Consider the following 21144-nt stretch of genomic DNA (forward strand, 5'->3'; position numbering starts at 1 on the left):
AAAAGAAAGGGGGGTTTAAGAGGTAAAAGTGGGATAAAAACTTTCTAAAAATAGAAAGTATTCTAAAGTGGAAGAACTTTTGAAACTACCCGTTATAGTAATGTGTAAGATCAAAAAAGAACGGAGGGAGTACCAACTATTAATTAACTATGAATAATACCAACTTAGATGGTATTTTCCTAGAATAATATCAATTTTAGTTTATTAACTAATTTTACCAACTTTTTTGTCTTATAATCACCTATAGTTTGATTTTTAACATGTTATGGATTTCTAGGAAAACACTCCTTTAAGTTGGTAATATTCATAGTTAATCAATAGTTGGTATTATTGTAGGAAAATTAACAAAATAATGCATTATTCACGGTAATTTTTCCATTTACATATGATGTTTGCTACTAAAGATCAGTTAGAAATGACCTCTTTATTAGTGTTATTACTAACAAGGATAAGATTTCATATGACATTGAGATAATGTAATATTGTTGTTGGATGTAAATTTTAAAAGGGTGATATTTGGACAGAAGGGAACTAAAATCTCTTTTACGTGGGAGTTACTTAATGACATTTGAGGTAATATAATGTTGTTGTTGGATATAAATTTTAAAAGAGTGATGTTTGGACGGAAGGGACTTAAATGCCCTATTATGTAACACATTATAAATTTTAGAAGGGTGAGATTAAGCCCATTCATTTTGTTGATCAGGATATTTCTCCAAATTAAAAGTTAAAATATTTAAAAGGAAATGAAAAATATCATTTCTCTTTTTTACCCTTACTTTCTCTCCTAAACAAACAAAGATGACTATCCTTACTATTCTCTCTCCTTTTCCTTTTCCTCCATTTCCTGTTCCTTCCCTAAACAAAATGTTATATTAATTAAATCAACACAAATTCTCTAATGAGAAGGTCTCATGGTATGTAAGACTATTTTAAATGGGGTAACCAAATGTACATTTATTGTCTTAAACTAATCACTTATGTTGGATAAAATTCACATTACAAATTTAATTATTGGTGAAAAACAAATTATGCATTACTATTGAAATTTAATGGTGAAACTAAATTTATACTTTGCTATTAAAAGGTTGTGGTAAGTTTTTATAGGCTAAACTTAGGTGGTAAACATTCCTATAAATTGAGTTTTAGTTTTCATTTCCAATGTATCCCAGAGTAAGAATCTTTAGAAAGAAAAAAGAGTTCTTCGAGAGAATTATTATTTAGAGAGAAAAATTCTTAGGTGAAATTGGGATGTGTGGGTTGTGATTTATTATTGCAGTTTGGTATAAATAGTCATTTTGTTTATATTATTATTTCTCCCTCAAAGTTGATTCAATAGAAAATTTGCATTATTTTCTTAACAATTGGTATTAGAGCTTGGTTGACAATTAGTTCACATTATGATTGAAAAAAACGATCCTAAAAGAAAAGGTCAAATTTGAGTGGGAGAAATGGCTGCAAACAAAGGAGAAGTTAAACTTGAAAATTTTGATGATAAAAATTTCAAATTTTGGAAAATGTAGATTGAAGATTATTTATACCAGAAAATACTCTATCAACCTCTGAAAGAGACAAAGCCAGAGGGCATGCAAGAAGCAGAATGGAAGCCTTTTGATAGACAAGCTCTCGGAGTTATTCGATTGACGTTATCACGCAATGTGGCGTTTAACATTGCAAAGGAAACCACAACGGCAGGTCTCATGAAAGCTCTCTCTAATATGTATGAGAAGCCATCAGCCACCAATAAAGTTCATTTAATGAGGCGGTTATTTAGTTTGAGGATGTCGGAAGGTGGATCGGTAGCTCAACACCTTAATGAACTCAAATCTGTCACAACCCAATTGAGTTCTGTTGAAATCAAATTTGATGATGAAGTATTAGCGTTAATATATTTATCTTCCCTGCCAGATAGTAGGAATGGTACAATCACAGCTGTGAGTAGCTCATCGGGAAGTAACAAGTTGAAGTTTGACGACGTTCGTGATCTGGTTCTCAGTGAGGAGATTCGACGAAGAGAATCGAGTGAATCTTCATCCTCTTCAGTATTGCATACAGAGTCAAGAGGAAGAAATTTAATCAGAAGGAATGAACGCGGAAGATCAAACTATCGAGGACAATCCAGAGATAGGAGGTCAAAATCTAGGAATCCAAATAATTTCAAAAATTCAAAGGCTGTTGAGTGTTGAAATTATGAAAAGATTGGACACTATAAAAATCAGTGCAAGGGAGCACCAAAAGGCAAAGAAGTGAAGGCAGAGGCAAATGTCACTTCTACCGGAGAAGGTGATGATGCGTTGATATGCTCATTAGAGAGCACAAAAGAGTCTTGGTTATTAGACTCTGGAGCATCATTGCATGCTACTTCAAATAAAAACTTTTTTGAGAGGTATGTCTATAGAAACCTTGGACAAGTATACCTTGGTGATGACTAACCATGTGATATCGTTGGTCAAGGTAATGTTAAGATTAAGTAGCTAAAGGATGTCAAACATGTTCCCGTCCTAAGGAAAAACTTGATCTCTGTTGGGTAGTTTGCTCGTGAAGGTTACACTATAATCTTTTAGAATGATGATTGGAAGATCTGAAAGGGAGCAATGACAGTAGCTCATGGTAAAAAGAATGGTGCTCTTTATTTGACAGTTAAAGCGTGTTATTCGATTGCAGTTGCAACAGAGAATGAAAACTCCAAGTTATGGCACCAAAGACTTGGTCACATGAGTGAGAAAGGAATGAAGATTATGCATTCATTAGGGAAACTTCTAGGTCTAAAATTTGTGAATTTAGACATGTGTGAAGAATGCATACTTGGAAAGCAGAAGAGGGTAAGCTTTCAGACATATAGAAGAACTCTAATGAAAGTAAAATTGGAGCTTGTTCATTCTGATGTTTGGGGACCAACAACTACCCAGTCAATTAGTGGAAAACAATACTTTGTGACTTTTATTGATTATCACTCTAGGAAAGTATGGGTTTACTTTCTAAATTAAAAGTCCGAAGTGTTAGAAGCTTTCAGGAGATGGAAAGCTAGGGTTGAAAATGAAACAAGTTTGAAGATCAAAGGCTCAGGTCTGACAATGGTGGAGAATACGAGGACACCAATTTCAAGAAGTTTTACTACGAGCATGGTATCAAGATAGAAAGAACTGTGCCAAGTACACCTCAGCATAATGGCATAGCTGAGCGGATGAACCGTGCATTGACAAAAAAGGCCAAAAGCATTCGTATACAGTCAGGTCTACCAAAACAATTTTAGGAAGAAGTAGTCAATACAATAGCTTACTTGATCAATGGAGGACCATCAACCCCATTAGAATACAAATTACCAGAGGAGGTATGGAGCGGCAAAGAGATCAAATTGTCGCACTTAAAGGTATTTGGTTGTGTAGCTTATGTGCACTTTAGTGATCAAGGCAGAAAGAAGCTTGATCCTAAATCAAAAGTTTTCACTTTCATTGGTTATGGAAAAGATGAATTCGGATACCTCATTTGGGATGATGAAAGCAAAAAGATTATATGTGCAAGAGATGTAATTTTCACTAAGAGAGTCATGTACAAAGATAGACATAAAATTGAGAATTATAACACAAATCAAAAATAATCTACATTCATTGATGAAGATTATGTCCCAGACAATACGATTCAAGAGTACACTATTATAGGTACTCTGCAACAAGAAGAACAAATTGTACAGGGCAGTACATCGCAATCAAATTACATACAACAACCTTCTAGTCCAACTCCTTCACTAAGAAGTAAGAAGGAGTACTCGACCACATGTCTCTAATAAAAAATATATGAATTATTTGTTGTTAACTGATGAAGGAGAGCCATAAGATTATCATGAAGCATCCCATACCATAGATGCTAGCAAGTGGGAGCTTGCAATGAAAGATGAAATGCAACCCCTGATTTCAAACCATACATGGGAACTAACTGAGTTACCCATAGGTAAGAAGGCCCTTCATAACAAATGGATATATCGAGTAAAAAAGGAGCACGATGATTCCAAGAGTTATAAGGCTCGACTAGTTGTCAAAGGTTTTCAACAGAAAGAAGGAGTTGATTATAATGAAATATTCGCTCCCGTTATGAAACTCAATACCATTAGAACAGTGTTGAGTATTGTTGCAATTGAAGATCTTCATCTCGAGCAGTTAGATGTGAAGACTGCATTTCTTCATGGAGATCTTGATGAAGAAATATACATGCACCAAAGTGGGAAAGAACAGATGGTATGCAAACTTAAGAAAAGTTTGTACGACTAAAACAAGCCCCCAGATAGTGATGCAAAAAATTTGATAACTTCATGCGCAAGGAAGATTTTCAGAAGTGCAACGCTAACCACTGTTGCTACTTGAAGAGATATCAGTCTAGTTACATCATCCTATTACTTTATGTTGATGAGATGTTAATAGCAGGTTCTGATATGAGTGATATCATAAAGTTGAAGCATCAATTGTCAAAGGAATTTGACATGAAGGACTTAGGTCCAGCAAAGAAGATTTTAGGAATCCAAATCATAAGAGATAAGCAGAGAGGCACTTTGCAGTTATCTCAATCAGAGTACATCAAACATGTTCTTCAGAGATTTAATATGGGTGATGCTAAGCCTGTTAGTACACTGTTGACGAGTCATTTTCGTCTATCAAAGGAATAGTCCCCTCAGACAGATGAAGATAAAGAATATATGGCCAAGGTTCCTTATGCCTCAGCTATTAGAAGTTTGATGTATGAAATGGTTTTCACAAGACCAGATATTGGACATGCAGTGGGTGTTTTAAGCAGATATATGTCCAATCAAGGAAAATTCCATTGGGAAGCTGTTAAATGGATTTTGAGGTATCTACGAGGTACCATGGATAAGTGTTTGTACTTTGGCAAAGGTAAATTGAAAGTACAAGATTACGTTGACGCCGACTTTGGTGGTGAAGTCGATAACAGAAAGTGCAACAACAAGTTATATATTTATAGTTGGAAACACCGTAGTAAGTTGGATGTCCTAACTACAAAAGATTATTGCTTTGTCCACTACAGAAGTCGAGTATGTGGTAATGACTAAAGCTAGTAAAGAGATGATATGGCTTCAAGGTTTGTTAGATGAGCTGGGGTTCAAACAAGAGAATAATGTTTTATATATCGATAGTCAGAGTGCTATACATTTAGCAAAGAATTTAGTGTTTCACTGAAGAACAAAGCACATTGGTATTCGTTATCACTTTATCAGGTTTCTTTTAGAAGATAAAGTGTTAACTCTCAGAAAGATTCTTGGCAGTAAGGATCCAACAGAAATGTTAATGAATACAGTGACGATTGACAAATTGAAGTTGTGCTCAACATCAATTGGTCTTAAAATGATAGAAGACTAGTTGAGGTTCTACTCCTTGGTGTGAAGACAGATTAAAATCGGTCTTCAAGTGGGAGATTGTTGGATGAAATTCACATTACCAATTTAATTATTGGTGAAAAGCAAAATATGCATTACCATTGAAAGTTAATGGTGAAACTAAATTTATACTTTGCTATTAAAAGGTAATGGTAAGTTTTTATAGGCTAATCTTAGATGGTAAATATTCCCATAAATTGAGTTTTATTTTTCATTTCAAATGTATCCTAGAGTAAATATTGCTATTAAAAGAGTTCTTTGAGAGAATTATTATTTAGAGAGAAAAATTCTCAGGTGAAATTGGGATGTGTGGGTTGTGATTTATTATTGCAGTTTGGTATAAATAGTTATTTTTTTTATATTATTATTTCTCCCTCAAAGTTGATTCAATAGAAAATTTGCATTATTTTCTTAATAACTTATAACCTTAAAGTAATTATTTACAATTTTAAAGTGTTTCTATGAGCGGAATACACTGCGTATGATGATCATGATGAGGATGATGATTACAATATTAAAGTAATAACTTTTTATAGTCTTAAATTGATTACTTATAACCTCAAAGTGATCATTTACAATCTTAAAGTGATCAATTATATAAATATACTAATTAAATAAATATATAATTATATAGTCTTAAACAGTATATAATACGTAGTTTAGTAAGGATTAAACACATGCGTCTAAGTTTAGAAAGAATCAACTTTAATAAAAAATGGAACAAGTTGGAGCTTTATTTATTTTGTACACCAATTTTCCTTCCGGTTGAGTTGAAGTAACGTGGTATACTTTTTTGCGATCAACAAATGCACACAAACCAATTGAATTATTTAAGTCAAAACCTTCATTTGCATTTATGTAATCTTTCTTCACCAAGTACGTTGCATGTGTAATCAAGTTTTTTTCAGTGCAAATTGCATAACTGCAATCTGCATTAAAGAGGAATCTCATCTTAATTACTTCATCTACAATGGAGTATTGCATTACCATTTTGTTGGTTTTGCGGAGATAGTTACTTGTAGTGGCGGATTCAGATATTATGTTAACTGGGTTAAAAAATTCATAGTCAAAAATGTAAAGATAATGTCGTGTAATAAAAAGTTATGCATATTTGATGTACGCATAGTTACAGTTTTATTGGGCTGGGCCATGTAGCTCAGTCGAACCCCATGAGGGTTTTCTTTACTTTTTTCCAAAATTTAGAAGAGACTGCATCATATTGAGGCAGTACGATTGGGCCAGCCTAAAACCCAAATATTAAAAAATTAATATTTAATTTTAACCTAAAAGATATCAATTCTGACATTAAAATATCAATTACAACTTAAAGTAAACCTTAAATAGATCAATTAAAATAAAAATTTTAATTTTGACCTGAAAGTGATGAATTTATATTGGCATTATAGTGATCAATTTCTACTTACAAGTTTATAACCTTAAATAGATCAATTATTTTAAAGTCTTTGATTTCGCAGTTAAGATGATCAATTCAGAATTAAAAGGGATCAATTATATATAAAATGATTAATTAAATCAATGTTAACCTTAAAAATATTAATTATGACACTAAATTAATCAATTACTAATCGCGTATTGTAAAAAATTATAATTCAGCCAATTAGGCGATTGATTTTAATATGAACGGTCGTTCCAGACTTTTTTTTTTTTGGCCAAGGAAGCTTTTTGGATACATGGACTTCAAGCATGTTATTGTTTCCTTTCATCTTTAGTGCATCTTAACTTAAAACCATATTTTTATGCTTAAGACCATATTTTTTGAGTATCTTAACTTAGTGTTGACTTGCCTTTTATGCTTAGGACCATATTTTTAGAGTATCTTAACTAAGTAGTGAAAGTGACTTATAACTTATATAATCTCAAGATCATACACTATCTTTCATCTTTCACTCTTCTCTTTAGTTTTTAGATCTTCTTTATCTTCTTTTAAATTAACTTCAATCTTTTGATTCATTACAAACCCATTTCATCATATACCTTAAAATTATATTCCACCTTTCTTGTAATCTTTTTACCATTAACAACATACCAGTTCAATTGGTAATTAAAATCTTATTGGTTATTAAAGTTTCGAGTTATCTACAAGGTTTTGTTTGGGTTCATTTATGCTTAATTTATTTATTCTAATAAAGATAAAGAATATACAATTCTAACATTAAAGCATGACATATGAGGCATTAAAGTAAAAGACATTGGTCTATAGACTATAATAAAATAGCTATGGCTCGGATCTGTGTAGGGTCCAAACCAAAGAGTCTAAAAAACTAGAAACTTGATTCAGATCGATTCATTAAGTCTGATGGGTTTATGGTTTAAATTCGGATTCAAAATATGTTTTTGGTTTTGCAAAATATAATTAGATATAAAATCAATAAGTCTTTGGGTTTATGGGTTTATGGTCTAAATCTGGATCCATAAAATTTGTCAAATCACTTTTTTATGCTGATGCCATAGTTGAATTCATTAAGTCTTTTGATTTTCAAGGAACAAACAATACCTAATTCATCAAATCTTTCAACGATTTTTGGAAGTAAAACACATATATTTTTGTGAGCAACATGCATTGAGTTGTATTTTTTATGTTCAATATAGGGTGCAAGGGTGGAATTTGGGTCTACAAAACTAGACCCCGTTATGAGACAAATCCTTTGGGTTCAACAAAAAAGGACTCAGACCCTCAAATTAGGGTGGAATTCCGTTATGATACAAACTTATAGGGTTCTAAAAAAAAGGACTCAGACTCTCAAATTAGGGTGGAATTCAGGTCTACAAACCAGTATCCATTCATAGCTTATAATTATAAATCATTAACAATAAGTTGCACTAACAAGCATGGTTAATAGAATCTTGATTCTGATCTGCGATTTTACGATTTATAAACAGGCGAGCGATCCAGATCTTAGATAGGATCTTATGAATGATAGGATCATACGATTCTACCAAGAAGAATATGAATTATATGATCATAATACGATTTTACGATTCTACAATTCAATCCTATAAAGATAATCTTAATCATTAAAAACTTCTTATATTTTACCTTTTAGTTATATATAATCACAAATTCTTGTGAGACAGTCTCTTTGAGAGACCGTTTCTAATTGGGCAACCCCATTATATATTTTTCAAAAATTTGTAAATAGGCATTAAAAATGATGTAAGTAGACATTTAAGATATTGAAAGTAGGCATTAAGTATGTAGTAAGTAAGCATTAAGGATAATGTAAATAGACATTAAAAATACAGTAAGTAGATATTAATCTTTAATGGGCTGGACTTGAAATACGTCTCACAAAGAGACGGTCTCTCAAGAGACCAGCTGATATATAATTATATGTTAAAAATACATTGTCATTACAATTACTCCCTATGTTCCTTTTTGTTCACTTTAAATTTTGTCCACTTTATGAGAGAAAAATTTAAATTTTATTTTTAAAGTATATATTCAGACAAAATATATTCATGTGAGATTTTGTTAGATTCGTTGTTGGACCTCTTGAGTTTTGATGATGACTACACTTTAGCAAATATGTGTTTAGAGATTTTGTGCAGGTCGATATCCGATTAATTGTGATCGTTGATAGTACCTATGGCTTAGTTCATGGGAATATACATGTCAAAAGGTTTCAAGAGATGCTAGAAGAGTATATCACGTGGGATGTAAAATAGAGACAGGAAGTCTACTGTTCCCAGGTTTGATGTTCTAGCAAGTTGGAATTTGGAGACAGCGCAGTGTTCCCAAACTGAAGTCAATTTGCGTTAGCTAATAAATTCTATCTTTTATTTTTTAGTTAATGTATTTAAATTAATTGGTTGCATTAGTTTATTAAAGTTAATTGGCAAAAAGAATTTCTAAAATTCCTCACGTGTGGGTTTCAAGATTAATTCCTTATTTTTAGGAGATAAACTTGGATCTACTAAAAAGTAGGAACAACAGTTAGGTCTCAATTATTTTTGGATTTTCTGAAATATAATAAAAATAATCTTTTCCTAAAAATAGTAAAAATAACCATTTTCTAAGAATTAGTCAAAAGATAACCGTTTTTAGAATTAGTCAAAAGATAACCGTTTTACCAAAACCGTTTTCTAAATATAGCATGAAGTTCCAGCCATTAATTTGGGGAACAGGAATTACTACTGAAGAAACTGCTACTTTAGGGAACAGCGGTTATTAAGGAACAGTGGTTATCAGGGTATAGCGGTTACTGATTGCCTTAACCGTTTGTTTGATTTATTCAAAGGCTGAAGTATTAACCGTTTTGTGATTCATTCAGCATCATTCATTGATCCATGACTAAGGATAATGGATTGGAATATTCCTTATTCTGAGGGATTTTAGCACTATAAATAGTGGACTCGGTTATTCTTCAAAACTCGCCTTAGTATGAGCCATTAAATCATACGTAATTTTGGGAGAATTTTTACAAGAAAATTTTGTTTTTAAAATGCCAATTAATTTATAATATTTTCTTGTGCAACTCATTGATTTTATTTTTAGAGAATTTTTATCCTTTGTAAGGGTTTTTGAGAAAATTTGTAATTAGACTCGGGTGAGTCTAAGGGGGAAATTAGATAGCTTTTAATGAAGCTAGAGAAGAGATTAGCTTTGAGTAAAGCTAAGGAGAAAGCTTCTAGTGAAGCTAGTGGTGAGAATTAGCTTTTAGTGAAGCTAAGTTTGTTGCTTTGAGTAAAGCAATTAGAGAGTGAAGAGTTGGCCTAGTTGTTTCGCTTCGAGTGAAGTAAGGTGTTTATTGTAATTGTGACTAATTGCCTTAAACATAGTGAAGTTGTTAGAAATCCCAAGTGGTCGTGGTTTTTCCTTTTGTTTAGGCCCAAAAGGTTATATTGATGTAAAGAATTTATTTTTAAATTTTATTTAAATTTAAAGTATATATTCAGACAAAATATATTCATGTGAGATTTTGTTAGATTCGTCTTGATGTAAAGAATTTTAATATATAATTTTTACAATTTTTTATTATGCGTACTATAAGATATCGAGGTTCAAAATTTACATTGAAATACGTAAAAAAGTAAAATGGACAAACAAAAAGAAATGAAAAGTCAGTATGAAAATTCATGCATTTACTGATTCACAGTTAAAAAAAATATTAAAAGTATTTATTTGAATCAATTAAAAAAAAATCATATAAATCTTTGTTCATAGTTTAGAATTTTAAAAATAAACCAAAATAAAAAATTGATTGATAATCCTATGAACCTTTAATAACAAATGACCTTAAATAAGAATTTCTAAATTCAATTTTTTTCCTATAATAAAACCAGGAGGTAAAAAATTTAATTATAGCTCTAAGAGCTCATGAAGTCACTAGTAGTCCTATTAGACCATTTCCAATGCAGGTCATCTTGACACCAAATGCCAACAACTGATCAAGCATTGCATGGTAAATAAAAAATCATTCAATGGTTATTTTCTCTTCTACGTAAATCAAGATAAATATGATATTTACTATTTTTTCTAGATTCAACACATTTCTATTGCAGCGTTTGACCAAGTAATATATATATATATATATATATATATATATATATATATATATATATATATATATATATATATATATATATATATATATATATATATATATATATACTAGTAAATAAAAGAGGCGACAGTTGGCGACGGAAAGCGGGTCGCTAAGCAGGCTGGTAGGCAGGCGACGACACAGCTACGACATGGTGGTCGCCCGGAGGCGACTAAATAGCTAGAAGATGGTGGTCGCTAGTTTGGCGACGAGATTCGGGTCGCAAATTGGTCGCTAAGAAAAGGCGAGGAAATGGCGTCCATTTTGAGATTAGCGACGAAAGGAATAGCGACCACCTCATGTTTCGTTGCCAGCCCGTTGATTGGTAGTATTTAGGGAGGCATATATAATATGGTGTACCTAAGAAATGAAATGAAAAAGTGGGCAAATAATAAGACGAGTTCCACTTATTGATGTATGTTGATGTGGTAATCTAGTAGGTAATGCACTTGTTTACTTTCATACCTTTTTTCATCATCCTTATTGAAATTGCACATCTTATTTAATGAAGTCTACATACATTCTCTTTCTAATGATATATATATGCATTAAGTTTTATACAAATTTCCCCACTTAAACCCATTGGAATAATAAGTATAGCAAAAACATTATTGCAAACAATTAAAGTACAAATTAAAAGATGGAATGGAGAAAATGTTATTTAGATTTGGTGTTAGTTCCTTCAGGTTTGTTGATTATTACAGTATATCATGTATGGCTTTTGCACAAGGTTCGTACCCAACCTTTCTCCACCATCATTGGTATTAATTCTAATGCAAGGCGATATTGGGTTAATTCTATAATGAAGGTACGTAATAATAATACTCGATATTCGTGCTATTCTATCCGATATAACTTGCTATTAGGTCTATTATTGTTAGTGATGTGTATTCGGATGTTCGAACTGGTTTCGAATATGATATTTTAAGTGTGGTTAAAATCAGCTTTTGTGTGTATGTAAACATCTTTATAATTTAAATAATTTTATATGCGGATTAATAATACTTAAAATCATGATTGCATGTTCATGATAAATTTTAATGAATATGAATGCCTAATCATAATTGGGTGGACATTCCCTCAATCATTTATTTATGCATGTTTGGAGTGTAAGTTGGGCTTTTCAGTTCTCAAGTGAATTGAACTGAGAATTCATTTATTCATGTATGTAGATACTTGAACTAACAAACAGTTGACCTAAATTTTGAGTTAGTCCAAAGTATGTAAGCTCCTTCTTTCATAATTTCCCATGTGAGATAATGTCTTTACTATTGGTATATTAGTACAAAAGCCCGTTCAAGGCAGGGATTGTGTTAGTTCGGTGATTTATATAACTTACATAATAAAGCGTTGTAAGTATTTATATTTCAAAATAAAATGACAATGATAACGTAATTAACAATTTAGTAATTTTAGATACTCAATATTGAATTAATTGCATTATATATCATTTTTCTGACTGAATATAATATTTATGCTATGTTTATTATGTTTATCGAATACATTGCACTACATACCTCGTGTAAACCCCTCCTTATGTGTATATTTTGTGGTTAAACATGACAATTTAGTAACATGATATATCATTCTATAGATTGTTATGTATAATCATAAAATATGATTCATTTATTTTTCTTATATTTTTTAGTTGATTGCATATATTATAAATAGTATCCGATCTATTCATAGATTCGGATAAAAAGATATTTGTTTTGTTTAAGAAAAATATGTAATTATTACTTAATCTTCTAAGATTCTCAATTATGTATATAATTATTAAGAATTGATGTAATAAAATTATTTAAATAATACTTGACATTATTTAAATATTATTCATTCTTTCTCCTTATGCTTCTTTGTTGGTCTATATCTGATTGTAAGAAATAATGAGTGTATTTCACAAAAAGTTTTCCTTACAAACAATGTTAAGCAAATACAAATGCTGCATGACTCATCTAATTTAACATATCCAACTTTATTATTGTTTGACAACTTCTCCAAACTCCACATAATTAAGACTATTTAAATATTTGTTATATATGCATACATAATTAAAATCTTACTCCACAAACTTAAGTATTTGTTTGATTTTCTTTTCGAATAAATGGCCATATACCTTGTGTGACCTAACAATATGATACTTTAATATCTTCATGATATTCCTTGAATCTTCCATAAATTAAAATGGTATTGATTATTTCTAACTTCTAATCCAACTTCAAATTTCAAATTGAGATACTTTTTATATTGATTATGTAGTAATAATTCTTAATATATGTGAAAAATTAATATTTTAGAAGATATTTGCAATGTATATAATCTTTTTTTAAATTAATAAAAATCAATGGCTCAAATTTTAATGATTGACTTATGGATGTGGTAACCAACCACTTAGAATTACACACAAACCACTCTATGGTAGTTCTACCACAACCATGTAATTTATGCGTTGATTTTTCTTTTGTGAAATATGAATTGTTGGTTTTTCTTAGTATTTCAAAATTTATATTTGACACACACCACTTATAAATGTTTTTAAGTAAATGGTAATAACATTAACCCGTTTATTAGTAGTTTTTAAATGATAGGAATGATAATAGAAAATTAATGTAATTTTGACAGAAAAATATCTTGACAAGTTAAATGGTTATGCGTATTCTTATTAAATTATCTCATTTTCTTTACAAATTTCATTTCAATATATTACCATATGAAATGTAGTATTATATGGTAATAAAAAATTGAGAACAAAAAATTTTTTTATCACCAAAGTTTCATGAAAATTTATGCTACAAGTCATTTTCATTACTATCATTTGGTACCAACAACCTAACTGTTCGTAAGTATAATATCAGATTAATAAAAAATGTATTTTATAAAATTCCAAGTGTCGTCTTCTAAAGAAGCATGATAAATGGAAAAATATCATTAATTAAATTATATTTATTAAGTAATAGTACAACTAAAAATGGAAAATGGATATATTAAAGCATATAACAATAATTAAGGAAGTATATATAGTAAAATTTTTGACCTAATACATGTTTTGTCTTAGGATGGTAAATAAAATCAAAATATTATATAAAGTAAATAATAGTTGTATACATGAAAATATATCTCTAATTTAGAAACTAATATTTATTTAAAATTAGAGTTAAATTAGGGAAAGTATTTGTACGATTTAATATAGTTATTCTATACTAGAATGATATAAATATGCATCATTTGTGGATGCAGGACAATGAGAAGAAGAATATCCTAGCCGTCCAAACAATAAGAAACACAATCATGGGATCAACCCTAATGGCCACAACCTCCATCCTTCTTTGTTCTGGTTTAGCAGCCATACTAAGCAGCACATACAGCATCAAAAAGCCTCTAAACGACGCCGTTTATGGCGGCCATGGGGAGTTCATGATGGCCCTAAAATACGTGCTACTACTCCTCATATTTCTATTCTCCTTTGTTTGCCATTCTTTATCAATCAGATTCATAAACCAAGTGAATTTCTTAATAAACACCCCACAGCAAGATCTGGTTCTTGCTAAGATATCACCTTCTTATGTTTGTGAGTTATTGGAAAAAGGGTTTATTTTGAATAGTGTAGGAAATAGGCTTTTTTATGGTGCTCTTCCACTTTTACTTTGGATTTTTGGACCTGTTCTTGTTTTTATTTGTTGTGTTGTTTTAGTTCCTGTGCTTTATAGTCTTGATCTTGTCTTTCATTTTGATCATTTTCGCAAAGGGGATAATGAGGTCTCTAATGGGGATTTCTTGTCTGTTCCTTGATCATAAGCGCAGAGGCGGAGTAAAAATTGATAAACTTTTAAAGGTCCTGTGCAATTTCAAAAATTGTAATATTTTTCTAGCAATTTTGTATCTTTACATACTTATAATGTGTTACATAATTTAATATTGAGGCCCCATGATTTTTAGGGGCCATGTACGGTCGAATATGTTGAACATACTTATAACCTTCCATGTATTTGGAATTTTGATTTGTAGTTTTAATTTGTACGTACTTTTGATCTATATTTGGAAATGATAATCAGATTGATCCAAGTTAGTGTTATATAATTTGTCAGCTAATTGTTTTTGAAATTTATAATTTGCCAAAATGCGTCAAGATTCAACGAAAATTGACCATAATTTTTTCGGCTCGTCTTGTATTAGACCGTTTTATGAGACGGATCTATATAATTAGTTTTACTTCTGTAATTGATTACTTTAAAATTATAACTGATCACTTTAATTAACATATTAATCCGCATAAACCAACCTAGCAATAAAGATGGTTTTACCATGAGATCATCTCATTTATTAAAAAATTATGTAATTTTTTTTCTTCATTTTGCGAATTGTGAGGAGATTGGTGAATTCTATGAAACTAATCAAATTTGTAATATTCATGCAAAATATATATAAATATGTTTACATAGTTCATTAATTTGGTAGTAAATTTATTATTATTTATTATTAATAATATCATTTTATTATGGGAGCATACAAATATGAATTTAGTCCCCTTCACAGTTTTAGTTTCAGAATATAATGAGTTATATTCAAATCATTTATTTAAATAAGTGTATTTTTTATTTAGGTAAAGTTATAAATGATAATTACTACAAAAGGTCAATTTAAAATAACTTTAATCTTGTTATTACTAATAAGGATAATGTTATATTGTTATGTACATCTGATTGCAAATCTCCTATGTGGAAACCACTTAAAGACGAGATAATAAAATATTATATATTAAGATAATTTTTCCTACGAAAACAATCACAACAATGACATAAAGAGATTACAATCAACGAATAAATTTAGTGATTACACAATACAATAATTATTACATCATGATGTCAAATTAAAACTTATTAAAGCTAAAAACATTAGCGTATTGGTGCGTCATGAATTAATCATATACAATCATACTCCCTCCAACTCACCACTTACATCTTATTTGCTTTTTGACACTATTTATCTATTACTCTTAATTTGTATTTTATTATTAATCTTTAAGTTTAAACATAGTCATGTGTGATCTTGCTTGATTCGTCTCAATATAAAGATTATTCATATTAACTTTTCATAATTTTTAATAATACACAATTAGAGATATTAAAAATTCAATAAATGCATTGAATAAAGTGCATAAAGTAAATAGGACATTAGTAGTGAATTTTAGAGAGTATAATTTAGTAAACCTTTTAAATGATAAGTAAACATGAAAAGAAAAAAAGAGGGTTTGTCGTTAACTCTTGTGAGAGACGTTTCTTAGAAGTCACAAGCACAACCAATTATTTTAAACAGAGGGTTTCTCTACTCATGATAAAACAATTTCCTCCAATACATTTAATTTTAAAAAAAATATTAATGTTTAAATTTGATAATTTTAAATTTCAAAATCAATTCAAACAAAATAAAAATAAAAATGTAGGTATAATATTTTTGATTGCTTTTGAATATTTTTATTAATATTTATTTAAATTCTGATAATTATTTTCTTCAATTTAACGAGTTAAAACTATTGATAATTTGATGATTAAATTTAACAATAAAAACAACATTGTTAAAGAAAATAATAAGACGATTATCTTCATGTATTACTTTACATAATAAAAACCCTACTTTATATAACATAAACTCCTACTTCAAATATTATAGACACTAACTTCGTATTCCATAAACATCTATTTTGCACATGATAATCACCTACTTTACATAACAGATAACCCTACTTCACATACTAAAAATCCCTTCACACATACCATAAACTCATACTTTACATATATTACATCTACTTCACATATTAAAAACGTCATACTAAAAACTCTTTACTCTACATATATAATCATAAACATCTACTTCTCATACCATAAATGTCAACTTCGGATAATAAAAACTCTGACTTCTCATATTAAAAATTTTTTTACTTCACATATCATAAACATTTACTTCAGATATAACAAATACCTATTACACATACCAAGGCCTATTTCAAATATTAAAAGTTCAACTTCACATATTAAAAATTCCTATTTTACATATCATAAATACCTATTTCAGATTTCAAAACCATCTAATTTACAAACAAAAATCCTCTAATTGACATATCACAAACTCCTACTGCACATACTAAAAACCTCTACTTAATTTATATACCAAAAATACATACTGCACAAATTAAAAATACCTAACCACATACACCTATTTCACTTATCATCACTATAACCAAATTAACTTTTTACAGCATAGGATTTAGTGACATTGAATAAAATGTCATTAATTTACATTTTTGGTTAATTATCATTGGTTTTTATTTTAAGTTCCACCATAAAGTGAGTTAGTGACACTTTATTTGACCTTTAGTGACATGTGTAATTGTTACTCTGGTCTATAGTGATACTTATGTAAAATGTCACTAGATCCTATATCGCAAAAAACTATAGTATGTATGATTTTTTTTATGCTGCTAAAGGGTCTACTAAATGTCACTAAATTCACTATATATACTATTAGAAATTCAAAGTAGTGAAAGAGATAATCTCTTTGGAGAATTTTTAGTTGCCCTCTTTTTATTACACAATTGGCTTCTTCCCAATCACTTTTTTTGCAAATCTGAATGCAAACTTAAAAATTATAATTTTTATTATGAGTTTTTAAAAATTCTAAATAGTTGATATTTAGAAAGTATATATTTAGATGAATCTAATAAGATATCAGATGAATATGTTTTTTTTATAGGTCGATGAAAAATCGTAGTTAAAGTTTGACACTAAAATTCATAAATTTTATTTTAAAAACACATATAAAAATGGAGGGAGAATTTTATATAGTCAAAATTTACCCAAGGAGTATTAAAGCTTGAATAATTGAGGAGTCCTTTAGGTTCGATCGAAAGATCTAGACGTCTTTTGGGCAATGAAATATACGTTATTGGTCCATCTCAGAATGCACATACAATCATAGACATATACCATGCAATATAACATCATCTCTTTTCTTTATTAAACTTTTTTACGTTAAAGCCGATAAGTTGATGTATTGCCATACGAGCAGCCACGAGTCTTGCGCTTTCCTCAATTCCTGGCTTTATACACTAATAATGTGACGATGATATGTTAAAACCATATGTTTGTCTAGCAACGTCCAAAATGCATGTCACTTTAGGAACAGTATCGTGTTTTGTTGTGTTATATTTTGCCATTTAAATATGAAGCCTATACACGACTTAAGTCCATAAGCGTACTTGTTATGCTTTGTCGGGTCACGTGCCAGCTCAAATTTTTTGCAATTTTACCACTATGATACATTAAATAATTGACTGAATGTCGTACATGTATTATTTATATATTTAAACGTTGTATATAATTCTTTGTATCAATTATTACTCAGACGAATATATAACTATATTTTAATAATAATTTTATATATCGCACAACGTGTCATGCTGAATGGTTCAATGTGCGTTCCTAACCCGCATACCTCACTCGTGCCATACACCGTGCTATTTCCTCATTTTCTTTGTCAAGTTGTCGTGCTATTTCCTCATTTTATTTTGTCAAGCTGTGATTTAGCTAGACTTTCTATATAATAGAGAAACTCTTTTATAAGATTGTCTCATGATGAAATAGATCAATATAAGAACCTTAAGATCATAAAATTGAGTGAGCAAATAATCAGCAAAGCATCAATTTGACATTCAAAATGACGTGTGAAACTTAAACTACTAAAATCGAGTGAATTTTAAATGCAATAGAAGATATTTTAATTACAATTTAGTTAAGCTTTTCAATCCAATTTAAAACTATTTTACAATAAGATGTTTTAAGAGAACTTTATGCTGATAATATGTTCAATCACTACAACATAATTTGCTTTTAGTGGGATGTATTTAGCGATATTTAATTTAAATGTCGCTATTTCAAATTTCTAATAGTATATATAGAGGATTTAGTGATATTTATTAGACCTTTTAGTAGCATAATAAAAAATCACATTAAAGTTTTTTGCGATATAGGATCTAGTGCAATTACTCACAAATGCCATTATAGATTATAGTAACAATTACATATGCCACTAAAGACCAAAAAAAGTGTCGCTAAATCATTTTATAGTGGAACTTAAAATAAAAACCAATAATTATTACACTAAAAATATGAATCAGTGGCATTTTTTCAATGCCACTAAATCTAATGTCGCAAAAAGTTCAATTTGTTGTAGTGAATAGAGCAGGGGTCTAAATAAAAATTGGACGAGCCTTGTAAAAACAAAATATAAACTTAAATGGGCTTGACCAATAAACTACTTAACAAACAAAAATTACAAACAAGAAGTTTTGTAAGAGACCGACTCACTTTAATACAAATCTATATAATCAACATGATTATCTAATTGATCACTTTAATATTATAAAATGAATACTTTAAGGTTATAGATTATCACTTTAAGATAGTAAGTGTACATTTGGCCGATCTAATAGAGGTAGTCTCATTGTGGGACCGTGTCATTTGAGAACTTGCGTAGAGAAACAGGCTAATTATATAGGTTCGTCTCAGGATGAGACAGTCTCAGTCAAGACTAGCTGAACAAAAATTCTCAGTTAAGACAGTCTTATGCAGTTTTAAATTAAGCTAAATAGCCCAATGAAATTAATCAAAATATCCACTTTTATATTTAAAATATTCTCTTTTTACCGTTTATTACTTTACACATCTTTTTCAATTCCCTCCCAAATTAACAAATCTTTATACCCACTTGTTTCGACAGTGTCGAAATTCTATTGTTGTGGAGTCTTGTAGATGCATGTTGCAGCTTAATCACCATCAAGACAAGGTAATTTTTTTAAAATAAATCTTATTACTATTACTTTTATGTGATAATAAATCTTTTCCCACTTTAAATTTCGAATTCACACAGCTTTTTATCCACTTTATATTGTTAAAATTTTTGAATTTTGATACTAAAATGTAGTTTATGTCGTTTGTTAATTGTTGTGTATGTTCTTTGTGTTTTAATTGTGTTCTAAATTTCATTGATTAATTTAGGGTTTCATATGATATTTGTTGATTAAAGATGAATTCCAATATTTGCTTGAAATTTCGGCATGGTGGGAAGTGTAAGGAGTCAATTAATGGTGAAATTGAATATGTTGGAGGATTTGGAAGAACTTTTTTTGTTGATCCTAATGATTTGTGTTGGGATTTTATTTGGGCGTTAGCTGAAAAATGTTGTCTTGGTATGAAAATAGCAGATGTGAATTATTTGATTCCTGGACAGTCATTGAGGGATGGGTTAAGGAAGGTTGATGATGAGGCTGGGGCTTTTTAGCTGGCTAAAATTGCAATGGAAAACAGATCACTGGTCTTGTATGTGTTACATCAATTGCCCTCTTCAGTTTTAGTTGTTGAAGCCAGTGTAGGGGAATATGAATGCCCACCTAAGCTCATTTGCTAAGAACTCCACAGTTAAGCGTGCTTGGTGGGGAGCAATCTTAGGATGGGTGACCTCTTGGGAAGTGTTCCCTGGTGCGCGCGAGTGAGGCCAAAGTGCGCTGGAAAGACTTGTGTTGGTTTGTGGGGCCAGTTGATGCAAGATGATGCAATAGCAATCGGCTTATTCAAAATCAAATCACATGTCAATCTTTTTAACATATGGATATGGTTTATTTTAAGTTTCAAGTATGGTTTTGGACAATATTGTCTTCTGATCCAAGATCAAATACGTTATCTCATGAGCCGATTGCTTTAGTTCTTGAAGTACTTGGTTTTAATCCTTTTAAATCTGAATTTGTTACATGTCTAACTTGGGTTGAAGATTAAGTGAAGCTACATATATATTGGTTGGACGTCACTTTGATAGGTCCAAGTTTAGTTATGTTTTTTAAAGTCTTTTTACCACTTAAATCTGATTAATTAGCTACTGCATGCTTAGGGAACAACTTAAATCAGCCTAATGCATGCTTTGGAGGCTATTTAATGTTGTTTTGTGAGTTCCAATGCTTGTTCCCCATGCTTGGACGTCCCACCTTAATTTCTCTTGCTTTTTAGCTTCCTTTTGCTGTTGTAACTCTATTTAAAGAGAGCTATTCATGAATGAAAGTTCAGACTTGTTTTATGAATCAACCTTTGTGTTTTCTTCTTGCCTATCTTTGTGTTTGTCCAAGGTTAACAAGAGTTCTTTAATACTTTGAGT

At 30.1% G+C, this 21144-nt stretch overlaps 1 protein-coding gene across 1 annotated transcript; it reads left to right on the plus strand.

Moving 5' to 3' along the window:
* Window positions 1–11379: 11379 nt before the first annotated feature.
* LOC130797781 (uncharacterized) lies at window positions 11380–15002 on the plus strand. Its single transcript, XM_057660528.1, has 2 exons — window positions 11380–11755; window positions 14185–15002. Exons 1-2 carry the CDS (start codon window positions 11588–11590, stop codon window positions 14734–14736), a joined length of 720 nt encoding a protein of 239 aa, XP_057516511.1. The 5' UTR covers window positions 11380–11587; the 3' UTR covers window positions 14737–15002.
* The last annotated feature ends 6142 nt before the right edge of the window (window positions 15003–21144 follow it).

This window comes from Amaranthus tricolor, chromosome 13 (assembly GCF_026212465.1).
Source record: "Amaranthus tricolor cultivar Red isolate AtriRed21 chromosome 13, ASM2621246v1, whole genome shotgun sequence".
Classification (NCBI taxonomy): domain Eukaryota; kingdom Viridiplantae; phylum Streptophyta; class Magnoliopsida; order Caryophyllales; family Amaranthaceae; genus Amaranthus; species Amaranthus tricolor.